Here is a 12,910-nt window from a genome sequence, read left to right on the forward strand (position 1 = left end):
GCATTTCAAGCAGTGACCCTAGTCTAAGCCTAGTCTCTAGTGCATGGCTGTTAGTTTATGCCTGCTCCTCATCCGTTACAGGGGTTACGTTATGATGGTGTGGTCATCATAAAAACCACTGTGGTTCAGCTGCAGTAGGTCAACATATGTCCAGTGCTGTATTTAAAGGAAAAATCCACCCAAAACCACTCCTTCCTTTAATTTACGGTATTTAAAGAACACTGAGAACAATATTGTTTTTTTATGAACAAATGTTTAATTTTGGCGTTTTATAATAAGGTTGGTAGCAGCATGGAAAATCGTTGTGGACATCTGCAGCTCAAGTTGACTCCAAAATCCACAATGGAATGCTCTCTCTATGGGCGGACTGGCTGGCAAAGGTAATACCGTTAGACAATATCAGCATTTTAAAGTAGCTAGTTAGCTGTAAAATCGCCTAAACAACCAGCACTATCAATTTCACCAGTATATTCACCATGTTCAACCTGCAGATCTATGTACCTTAATGGAGTCTGACATTCACAATGGCAGATAGACATTTGAGGAGATGGGAAACGTTGCCCATGCTACGTCAATGGGCCGTGCGGTGTATTCTGGGCGATTCTGGGACAAGGAGCGCACTCCTTGAAAGGATTGAATGGGTGTCTATTGGGCACTTTCTATAATATCTCTGGCAACGGCACCATGTAATGCACCCTGGACGAAAGAGGCAGACAAATAGGAAAAATGTTCTAGACCCTCTGTTAAATTACACATTTCTCGAGGTAGGAATATTGCAGAAATATGATCAATGGCTCATTCGAGAGAAGAACTCCTGCCGAGTTACGACACCGGCCAGTATTGAAATCTGACATGTATGATAAATGCTTTCGCGGTTTAAAAGTCGTATTCCTATTAACTTCCAGTGTAGCGAGTGACTTTATCACAGTGCTGTGTCATGTACCGGCCGGATTTCTGCCTGCGTTTGTAAATGTAGTCTGAGTGTTGGAGTTTGCCTCTTGTCTTTCCGTGAGTTTACAAAAACAATAAAATTGTGCCGTCTGATTTGCTTAATATAAGGAATTTGAGTCATAGCAATTTACTTTCACTTTTTACTTTTACTCAAGAATGACAATTTAGTACTTTTTCCGCCCCTGTACTTAAGTATATATACAACCAGATTATTTTAGACTTTCAGTCAAGTAGTATTTCACTTGAGTCATTTTCTATAAAAGGTATCTTTACTTTTACTCAAGAATGACAATTTAGTACTTTTTCCGCCCCTGTACTTAAGTATATATACAACCAGATTCTTTTAGACTTTCAGTCAAGTAGTATTTCACTTGAGTCATTTTCTATAAAAGGTATCTTTACTTTTACTCAAGTATGACAGTTGAGTACATTTCCCACCACTGCATTTGTCCCACTTGGCCACTGCTGTTTGTGTGACTGTGATTGGCCTTCCACAGTGCCAGGGAGCCGCTGCTTAGCCTGTGCTGTGTGACTGTGACTATGGCCTTACACAGAGCCAGGGATTAGGAATGGTCTCAGTCTCTCCCTGGGAGCCAGAATGGCCGCCTGGCTGCGCTCTGCCTCTCCTCATTAGAGCCCTCTAAATGGCAGCTCAGAGAGAGGAGCGTGGCTTCTCTCCAGTCCCCTCCTGAACACACAGGCAGAGGCATCATTACAGCTCCCAAGAAAGAAGGGAAGAAAAGGAAGGAAGGAGAGTCGGTGCCAGGGGTCCTTGAAGCTCGGCTGAACCCTCTGCCTCCCTCTCTTCTTCTCCTCTAAGCAGTAATATCCGCAGGGGCACCACAGAAAGCTCTAAGCGGCTCACTGGGAGATAACAAAGAGAGAAGGATGACAGGAATATAATAAAAAGTGCCCCTGTATTCAATTTAAAGAATTGCTTTCTCTTGACAAGATTTAAGGGTCTTACATTAAACCTTTTTTTTTTTTACCTGGGAAACAAAAGACTACATATTAGATCCTGGCTCTGCCTTTAATAGAGAACATCTGTATGTTCCTTTTGTTCTGATATCCAGGGTGATATGCCCCATACTGCCTGCTCAGGATTGTATGACTTTAGTCACTGACTAAAGTTAGCTGAGCCTGGCCTATGTCTCACAGTACCTATCTGGGGTATTGGCGCTATACAGCGTTAAGTTATGTAGGCCTAACATGTTTATTGCATATCAATGTTTATCACTTTGTGTATTACTTTCTCTATAGTGTGATAAAGAAAAGTCAATAAACATCTCTAGGTGTATCCTCCCAAGACCCATCTTCAGACCGCCTCTGGTTTTCCCCTTTCACATGACCATATTGTCAGATTGAACTAAATATGCCCTTCTTGCAACAGCGCCAGGTCTCAGTGTGACAGCGGTAGGTGTTAACGTTTCTCCTGGTCTCCCTGTAAGAAGCTTAAGCAGCTGGCAGAGTTTCGCAGCTGGGTGATGCTTCGCTGTGTGAACTGATACACTCATGTTTTTTTTTTTTTAAATTCTGCGACAATTGGCATCTGCGGGTGTTCGTGCGTACGTGTCACAATCAGAGATGGAAGAGAAAGGAGACCCCACTCAGTTTTTTTTTTTTTTTCCTGTTTCAATTGAAGTCATTTAATTGGGAGAGCACACCCAGTTAAACAGACAATAACTGACACATTTTTGGGGGAGAGCCACCCAGTTAAACAGACAAATTTGTTTTCTATGATAAATGGCCTGAGTGAACTATATATACACTACCGGTCAAAGTTTTTACAACACCTGCTCATTCAAGGTTTTTATTGTGCGACTTTAGTCTGATCTCCCTTTGAGTCAATCTGTGACTTACAGCCTGGTTTATTACCAGCAACGCCATTACTTTAGTCTGATCTCCCTTTGAGTCAATCTGTGATTTACAGCCTGGTTTATTACCGGCAGCACCATTACTTTAGTCTGATCTCCCTTTGAGTCAATCTGTGATTTACAGCCTGGTTTATTACCGGCAGCGTCATTACTTTAGTCTGATCTCCCTTTGAGTCAATCTGTGACTTACAGCCTGGTTTATTACCGACAGCGTCATTACTTTAGTCTGATCTCCCTTTGAGTCAATATGTGATTTACAGCCTGGTTTATTACCGGCAGCGTCATTACTTTAGTCTGATCTCCCTTTGAGTCAATCTGTGATTTACAGCCTGGTTTATTACCAGCAGCACCATTACTTTAGTCTGATCTCCCTTTGAGTCAATCTGTGATTTACAGCCTGGTTTATTACCGGCAGCACCATTACTTTAGTCTGATCTCCCTTTGAGTCAATCTGTGATTTACATCCTGGTTTATTACCGGCAGCACCATTACTTTAGTCTGATCTCCCTTTGAGTCAATATGTGACTTACAGCCTGGTTTATTACCGGCAGCACCATTACTTTAGTCTGATCTCCCTTTGAGTCAATATGTGATTTACAGCCTGGTTTATTACCGGCAGCACCATTACTTTAGTCTGATCTCCCTTTGAGTCAATCTGTGACTTACAGCCTGGTTTATTACCGGCAGCACCATTACTTTAGTCTGATCTCCCTTTGAGTCAATATGTGACTTACAGCCTGGTTTATTACCGGCAGCACCATTACTTTAGTCTGATCTCCCTTTGAGTCAATATGTGATTTACAGCCTGGTTTATTACCGGCAGCACCATTACTTTAGTCTGATCTCCCTTTGAGTCAATCTGTGACTTACAGCCTGGTTTATTACCGGCAGCACCATTACTTTAGTCTGACCTCCCTTTGAGTCAATATGTGATTTACAGCCTGGTTTATTACCAGCAGCGCCATTACTTTAGTCTGATCTCCCTTTGAGTCAATCTGTGACTTACATCCTGGTTTATTACCGGCAGCACCATTACTTTGGCTGGACACACCGACTCATTCCAGGGTTTTTATTTTTTTTATTTTAATGACTATTTTCTACATTGTTGAATAATAGTGAAGACATCAAAACTATGAAATAACACATATGGAATCATATAGTAACCCCAAAAAAGTGTTAAACAAATCAAAATATATTTTAGATTTAAGATACTTCAAAGTAGCCACCCTTACTACATGATTCCGTATGTGTTATTTCGTAGTTTTGATGTCTTCGCTATAATTCTACGATGTAGAAAATAGTGAAAATAAAGAAAAACCCTTGAATGAGTAGGTGTTCTAAAACTTTTGACCAGTAATGTACATCTTCATTTATCCACCTGTTCCACTGTCTGGACTGGACCTCCCACCTGTTCCACAACAATACACTTCCTCATGGAGAAAAGTGCCAATTCATGTTCACTGCATCCACCCCAAACAACCCAATACCTTTTCATGACGTTTTTGTTTTGTTGCTGCTCTGTTCAGTATTGTTTTGGTTCAATTGTTTCATTTCTTCAAAGGTGAACTTTTTTGAGAACATGAACAAAGAATGGAAGTCAATTGAAGTGTTGTCTCCTAGTGCTGTTTCTTCTCCCAAAGCTTTTTGCTTACCACCTCCCTCTCCCTCACCGCCCTAGCCTGCCTCTCCATAACCTCCCTCTTCTTCACCTCCCTTACCTCCCTCTCCTTCACCTCCCTCTCCTTCACATGCCTCTCCATAACCTCCCTCTCCCTCACCGCCCTCGCCTGCCTCTCCATAACCTCCCTCTCCCTCACCGCCCTCGCCTGCCTCTCCATAACCTCCCTCTCCCTCACCGCCCTCGCCTGCCTCTCCATAACCTCCCTCTCCCTCACCGCCCTCGCCTGCCTCTCCATAACCTCCCTCTCCCTCACCGCCCTCGCCTGCCTCTCCATAACCTCCCTCTCCCTCACCGCCCTCGCCTGCCTCTCCATAACCTCCCTCTCCCTCACCGCCCTCGCCTGCCTCTCCATAACCTCCCTCTCCCTCACCGCCCTCGCCTGCCTCTCCATAACCTCCCTCTCCCTCACCGCCCTCGCCTGCCTCTCCATAACCTCCCTCTCCCTCACCAGCCTCGCCTGCCTCTCCATAACCTCCCTCACCGCCCTCGCCTGCCTCTCCATAACCTCCCTCTCCCTCACCGCCCTCGCCTGCCTCTCCATAACCTCCCTCTCCCTCACCGCCCTCGCCTGCCTCTCCATAACTTCCCTCTCCCTCACCGCCCTCGCCTCCCTCTCCTTCACCTCCCTCTCCCTCACCTTCCTCACCTCCCTCTCCTTCACCTCCCTCTCCTTCACCTGCCTCTCCATAACCTCCCTCTCCTTCACCTGCCTCTCCATAACCTCCCCCTCCTTCACCTCCCTCTCCACCTTCCTCACCTCCCTCTCCTTCACCTGCCTCTCCATAACCACCCCCTCCTTCACCTCCCTGTCCACCTTCCTCACCTGTCTCTCCTTCACCTGCCTCTCCATAACCTCCCTCTCCTTCACCTCCCACTCCACCTCCCTCTCCCTCTCCTCCCTCTCCACCTCCCTTCCTCTCCTTCACCTTCACCTCCCTCTCCACCTTCCTCACCTCCCTCTCCACCTGCCTCTCCATAACCTCCCACTCCAAAACCTCCCTTACCTGCCTCTCCATAACCCCCCTCTCCTTCACCTCCCTTACCTCCTTCACCTCCTTCACCTCCCTCTCCTTCACCTGCCTCTCCTTCTCCTCCCTCTCCACCTTCCTCACCTCCTCCTCCCTCTCCACCTTCCTCACCTCCCTCTCCTTCTCCTCCCTCTCCACCTTCCTCTCCCTCACCTCCTTCTCCCACTCAATCACCTCCCTCTGACTCCCACATCGACTCCTCAGACTCAGATAAAAGATAGCTGCTACAGTATTTACCCTGAACCCAGCACAAACTGTCTTCGCTGCTGTCTACATCAAAAAGACCTGTCCTTGATTATCCTCTACCTCAAAAGACTTGATTGATTCCTTGATTCAACTCGAGTTGCGTCCCCTCTCACATTTCAGATCTTTACATCACAAGGACGACCTATATGACACTCATGCAGACAGGCAAGTCCACAAGAATACAGTATTCTGTTTTTTTTCCCATGTTTCCCTGTTCAAGGATTCTCATATTACTGCCTTTGAAGCCGAGGAGCAGACAGGGAACAATCTCAGAATACAATAGTCTACTTTATAGCAAGGTTTAAAGCATTTCAGATGTTAGTGCTCTCACAGCAGCAGTAACAGATGAACAGGGTGGAGGGAGGGCAGGAGGGATAGTATTAAGAGTCCATTGGTGCGCCGGTCAGATTGCCGTTCACGTGAGGTAAACACCCAATCACATCTGAGCTGATTTTCCTGATGCGGAAAATATTTCCAAAAAATGTCTACATGTCTTCAACAAGGGGACAACATGTTAAATAGACCAGCTTGTTGGGAGTTAGTTGCACTACACAGACCGTTACCGTTCGCAGGTTTGTTTAATGACTGCAGGCTTAGTATATACTGCCATGTATAGTGCTGCAGTTTCCAGATCAAAAAGCAGGATTTCAGGGGATTTAGGGTTGGAAAAGAGAGGAGGATGGACAGGGAGAGAAGGAACAAAAAGACAAAGGTTAGAATGTTCAACTGTAAGATTTTTCAACTGTGGCTTTTCGCTTATTGGCAGAACAGAAAAGAAGGACCTTGAGGAGAAATACCATCCTTTGAGCTCTGGAGATGAACAGACCTCAGAACTCCTTAAAAAAAAACTTTCTCTGTCCCTAGGGTCATTTTTTGCTGGCAGGCATAGGATAGGAAGAACGACAGAGAATAAGAGACAAGTAATGGTAACTGCAATTCCTATATGAAGTTATTATTCATACATCATGGCTCAGGAGTGGACAATCCATTCATTAATCTATCCATCCATCTATCTCTCACAGTGGCTTTGAAGCCTGACTGTGTAGAGGCCCTCAGGGGTTTATTCAGCCAACTCAGGCATTAAGTTGGCTAACCAACCATCCAACCAACCAACCATCATCCACTTTAAACCAGTTCTCAGGTCAATCACCTACTCTGTTTCTCTGTGACACGGTCTGAGGGTTTTCTACATATAGTTGAAGTCAGAAGTTTACATACACCTTAGCCAAATACATTTCAACTCAGTTTTTCACAATTCCTGACATTTAATCCAAGTAAAAATTCCCTGTCTTAGGTCAGTTAGGATCACCACTTTATTTTAAGAATGTGAAATGTCAGAATAATAGTAGAGTGAATGATTTATTTCATCACATTCCCAGTGGGTCAGAAGTTTACATACACTCAATTAGTATTTGGTAGCATTGCCTTTAAATTGTTTATCTTGGGTCAAACATTTCGGGTAGCCTTCCACAAGCTTCCCACAATAAGTTGGGTGGATTTTGGCCCATTCCTCCTGACAGAGCTGGTGTAACTGAGTCAGGTTTGTAGGCCTCCTTGCTCGCACATGCTTTTTCAGTTCTGCCCACACATTTTCTATAGGATTGAGGTCAGGGCTTTGTGATGGCCACTCCAATACCTTAACTTTGTTGTCCTTAAGCCATTTTGCCACAACTTTGGAAGTATGCTTGGGGTCATTGTCCATTTAGAAGACCCATTTAGGACCAAGCTTTAACTTGCGGACTGATGTCTTGAGATGTTGCTTCAATACAACCACATAATTTTCCATCCTCATGATGCCATCTATTTTGTGAAGTGCACCAGTCCCTCCTGCAGCAAAGCACCCCCACAACATGATGCTGCCACCCCCGTGCTTCACGGTTGGGATGGTGTTCTACGGCTTGCAAGCCTCCTCCTTTTTCCTCCAAACATAACGATTGTCATTACGGCCAAACAGTTCTATTTTTGTTTCAACAGACCAGAGGACATTTCTCCAAAAAGTACGATCTTTGTCCCCATGTGCAGTTGCAAACCGTAGTCTGGCTTTTCTATGGCGGTTTTGGAGCAGTGGCTTCTTCCTTGCTGAGCAGCATTTCAGGTTATGTCGATATATGACTCATTTTACTGTGGATATAGATACTTTTGTACCTGGTTTCCTCAAGCATCTTCACAAGATCCTTTGCTGTTGATTTGCACTTTCCGCACCAAAGTACGTTCATCTCTAGGAGACAGAACGCGTCTCCTTCCTGAGCGATATGACAGCTGCGTGGTCCCATGGTGTTTATACTTGCGTACTATTGTTTGTACATATGAACGTGGTACCTTCAGGCATTTCTGGAATTTTCCAAGCTGTTTAAAGGCACAGTCAAGTTAGTGTACGTAAACTTCTGACCCACTGAAATTGTGATACAGCGAATTATAAGTGAAATAATCTGTCTGTAAACAATTGTTGGAAAAATGTCTTGTGTCATTCACAATGTAGATGTCCTAACCGACTTGCCAAAACCATAGTTTGTTAATAAGACATTTGTGGAGTGGTTGAAAAACGAGTTTTAATGACTTAAGTGTATGTAAACTTCTGACTTCAACTAACACTGTTCATCTTCCATTTGGGCTATGAGAGGAGAGAGGTTATCTCCAATAGCTTTATTACTTTTCTCTTACCTGTAAATGTTACTTGCTCAATGTGTGGAAGCTATTTTGGCACATTAAAATAACCTATTCATAGCTTGGTTTCTCAGTAACCCCCCTTGGTGTAACCCCCCTTGGTGTAAGCTGTGCTCGATACTGACATATCCTGCAGGATATGAGGACACAATTCACATCCCTGTGTGCATGATGAAAATGGTGTCCACCCCTCTCCTGTTCATGCCTAGCTGGATCTGCACACGACTCTGCCCCAGAGAAAGGGTCTATTTTACTCACTTTATGTTTGTTGTGGTGTCTTTTTCCAGGTACCACACGACAGCCCAGAGAGGGGGAGGTTCCTGGGGTTGACTATAACTTCATCAGTGTGGGAGAGTTCCGCGTGCTGGAGGAGAGTGGCCTGCTGCTTGAGAGTGGAACCTATGACGGTAGGCATGTTTTTTTTTGGAGGTGGTCTATGGCAGTAGTTCCCAAAGTGTTTTACTCAGGCCCCCCTTCCAGCATCGGGGAACATCCCCCCCCCCCACACACACACATACACACACTGTCGACCTCTCACCCCACAGTTTGGGAACAACTGGTCTAGGGGAGGGTGGAGGGGAGCAGGGGAGATGGAGAGGGGAGTGGACCCTACACAGTAATAACAATTTCCTAAGGATGCATCCGCATCACAAAATGAATCCCCATGAATTATGCATTGTTTGTATAGTATCTGCTGAGCTGTCACCACCATCCAGGTCATCAGATAAACTCAATATAAAGATAGCATTCATACCATTGTAAATGTGAAATGAAGTGGCTAGCTTTTTCAAGAGCAGAATAGCGTTGTCCCACTTGTGATTCAAAGTAGGTTGATGATTTCTAAGAAGCCAGCGGTCAGCATTGTGACACAGAACCCTGGGGGTATGTGCCAGTTGTATCCAGACTGCACCAATACGCAAGATCAATTATACATCCACACAGGGAGCAGGGAGGCCATATCGTCAGCTGATCTTGATATGGCTGCTTCAGTCAGGATGCTAGTTATTAACCTCTCTAGGGTACGTGGGACTCTAACGTCCCACCTGACCAACATCAAGTGAAAGTGCAGGGCGCCAAATTCAAACAACAGAAATCTCATAATTAAAATTCCTCAAACATACATGTATTTTACACCATTTTAAAGATAAACGTGTTGTTAATCCCACCACAGTGTCCGATTTCAAAAAAGCTTCACGACAAAAGCATACCATGCTAGGTCAGTACCTAGTCACAAAAAAACACAGCCATTTTTCCAGCCAAAGAGAGGAGTCACAAAAAGCAGAAATAGAGATAAAATGAATCACTAACCTTTGATTATCTTCATCAGATGGCACTCATAGGACTTCATGTTACACAATACATGTATGTTTTGTTCGATAAAGTTCATATTTATGTCCAAAGGTCTCTGTTTACATTGGCGCGTCCAATGCCTCCAAAACATGTTTTGCCTCCAAAACATCCGGTGAAAGTGCAGTTTACAGAAATACTCATCATAAATGTTGATGAAAATACAACTGTTATGAATGGAATTAAAGATATACTTCTCCTTAATGCAACTGCTGGCAGGCATAGGATAGGAAGAAAAAAGCTTTACGGAAAAAGCACACCATGGAATAATCTGAGTACAGCGCTCAGAGACCAAAACAAGCAATACAGATACCCGCCATGTTATGGAGTCAACAAAAGTCAGAAATAGCATTATAAATATTAACTTACCTTTGATGATCTTCATCAGAATGCACTCCCAGGAATCCCAGTTCCACAATAAATGTTCGATTCGATAAAGTCTATTGTTTATGTCCAAATACCTCCTTTTTGTTTGCGCATTTAGTACAGCAATCCAAATGTGCAGGCACTAGGTCCAGACAAAGTCAAAAAAGTTATATTGCAGTTCGTAGAAATATGGCAAACGATGTATATAATCAATCTTTAGGATGTTTTTATCATAAATCTTCAATAATGTTTCAACCGGAGAATTCGTTTGTCTTTAGAAATGGAAGGGAACGGAGCTAACTCTAACAGGTGTGCGCCTGACTGAGCACATGGGCTTCTGGCAGACTCATGACTCAATCAGCTCTCATTCTCTCCCACTTCACAGTAGAAGCCTGAAACAAGGTTCTAAAGACTGTTGACATCTAGTGGAAGCTTTAGGAAGTGCAATATTATCCCACAGACACTGTATATTGGATAGGCTAAGACTTGAAAACCTACAAACCTCAGATCTTTTCTCCGGTTTTTGCCTGCCATATGAGTTCTGTTATACTCACAGACATCATTCAAACAGTTTTAGAAACGCCAGTGTTTTCTATCCAAATCTACTAATAATATACATATCCGAGAATCTGGGCCCGAGTAGCAGGCAGTTTACTCTGGGCACGCTTTTCATCCGGATGTGAAAATACTGCCCCCTACCCCAAAGAAGTTAATGTAGGGCCTTTTGACCTCTGAGGAATCCCCTCTGGACAACTGAGACACACACACACTTACACACACACACACACACACACGTACATTCTCTCTCTCTTTCTCTCAGCTCATAACAATGAGTTTTTGTTCACAGGGGGGAATGTGTGACTTTAGTCTGATCTCCCTTTGAGTCAATCTGTGATTTACAGCCTGGTTTATTACCGGCAGCGTCATTACTTTAGTCTGATCTCCCTTTGAGTCAATATGTGACTTACTGCCTGGTTTATTACCGGCAGCGTCATTACTTTAGTCTGATCTCCCTTTGAGTCAATCTGTGATTTACAGCCTGGTTTATTACCGGCAGCGCCATTACTTTAGTCTGATCTCCCTTTGAGTCAATCTGTGACTTACAGCCTGGTTTATTACCAGCAGCACCATTACTTTGGCTGGACACACCGACTCATTCCAGGGTTTTTCTTTATTTTTACTATTTTCTACATTGTAGGATAATAGTGAAGACATCAAAACTATGAAATAAAACTCATATGAAATAATGTAGTAACCAAAAAGTGTTAAACCTTTTTGGGATAGGGGGCAGCATTTTCACCTTTGGATGAATAGCGTGCCCAGAGTGAATTGCCTCCTACTCTGTCCCAGATGCTAATATATGCATATTATTATTAGTATTGGATAGGAAACACTCTGAAGTTTCTAAAACTATTTGAATGATGTCTGTGAGTATAACAGAACTCATATCGCAGGCGAAAAACCTGAGAAAAATCCAACCAGGAAGTGGGACATCTGAGGTTTGTAGTTTTTCACAGCTTGACCTCCCGAATACACATTGAGATATGGATGAGTTTGCACTTCCTACGGCTTCCACTAGATGTCAACCGTCTTTTGAAACGTGAAAATATACTATAAAGGAGGGGCTCATGAGACCTCTTTGAGTCAGTGGTCTGGCACAGAGCCTTGGTCTCATGACGCGCGCTCCCAACAGAGTTACCTCGCGTTCCAGTGCTTTTTCTGAAGACAAAGGAATTCTCCAGTTGGAACATTATTGATGTTTTATGTTAAAAACATCCTAATGATTGATTCCATACATTGTTTGACATGTTTCTAAAGGACTGTAACGGAACTTTTCAAGATTTTTGTCTGGATGAAGTGCCTGCGCCTCATGAAGTCGGATTACTGGGCTGAACACGCTAACAACAAGGGGCTATTTGGACATAAATGATGGAACTTTATGGAACAAATCAGTCATTTATTGTCGAACTGGGATTCCTGGGAGTGCCTTCTGAGGAAGATCATCAAAGGTAAGTGAATATTTATGGTGTTGTTTCTAACTTTGTTGATTCCAAAATGGCGGGTATTCCTCTGACTGTTTTGGGTTCTGAGCCCCATTCTCAGATTATGCTTTTTCCGTAAAGTTTTTTTGAAATCTGACACAGCGGTTGCATTAAGGAGAAGTCTATCTTTGATTCTGTGAATAACACTAGTCAATGTTTATTATGAGGATTTCTGCAAAATCACCGGATGTTTTGGAATCAAAACATTACTGCACGTAACGCGCCAATGTAAAATTAGATTTTTGGATATAAATATGCAAATTAACGAACAAAACAAACATGTATTGTGTATCATGATGTCCTACGAGTGTCATCTGATGAAGATCATAATATATATATATATATATATGATGGGCCATTACTCCGCCCAGCAGTACTCTCATCTGGCCCAGTCTTCAGGCAGCCTTCACCTCCTCCAGCACCGCTGCCTGTTGTCTTCCAAGCCTGTTGCTCATTCATGTTCTCTCTATTTAATCCGCTGATTCTGTTCACCGGTGGACTATGCTCTGCTCCTCTTTTGAAATACCCTAGCCTCTCTACCCTCTCTCCCTACCGCCTGGGCTCTCCCTGTTGCTCTGGCAACACCGGGTTCTCTCTTTGCCTCTCGTTCAGGTGGTGCTCAACTGCAGGGTAGCTGACTCAAACTCAGGGAGGAAAGTGCCAACAAAGGTTAGCCCTGTATTATTTCTCGGGAGGCACAGAGAGGCTGAT

The 12,910-nt window shown here is 43.7% G+C and overlaps 1 protein-coding gene across 1 annotated transcript in view; it reads left to right on the forward strand.

Annotated features, from left to right (window-relative positions):
* LOC139368504 (membrane-associated guanylate kinase, WW and PDZ domain-containing protein 3-like) overlaps positions 1-12,910 on the forward strand; it is a 190,554-nt gene that overhangs the window by 139,817 nt on the left and 37,827 nt on the right. The window contains exon 3 of the mRNA XM_071107477.1: positions 8,732-8,851. Coding sequence (XP_070963578.1) covers positions 8,732-8,851 — 120 coding nt within the window. The remainder of the gene's footprint in view (positions 1-8,731; positions 8,852-12,910) is intronic.

This window comes from Oncorhynchus clarkii, chromosome 16 (assembly GCF_045791955.1).
Source record: "Oncorhynchus clarkii lewisi isolate Uvic-CL-2024 chromosome 16, UVic_Ocla_1.0, whole genome shotgun sequence".
Classification (NCBI taxonomy): domain Eukaryota; kingdom Metazoa; phylum Chordata; class Actinopteri; order Salmoniformes; family Salmonidae; genus Oncorhynchus; species Oncorhynchus clarkii.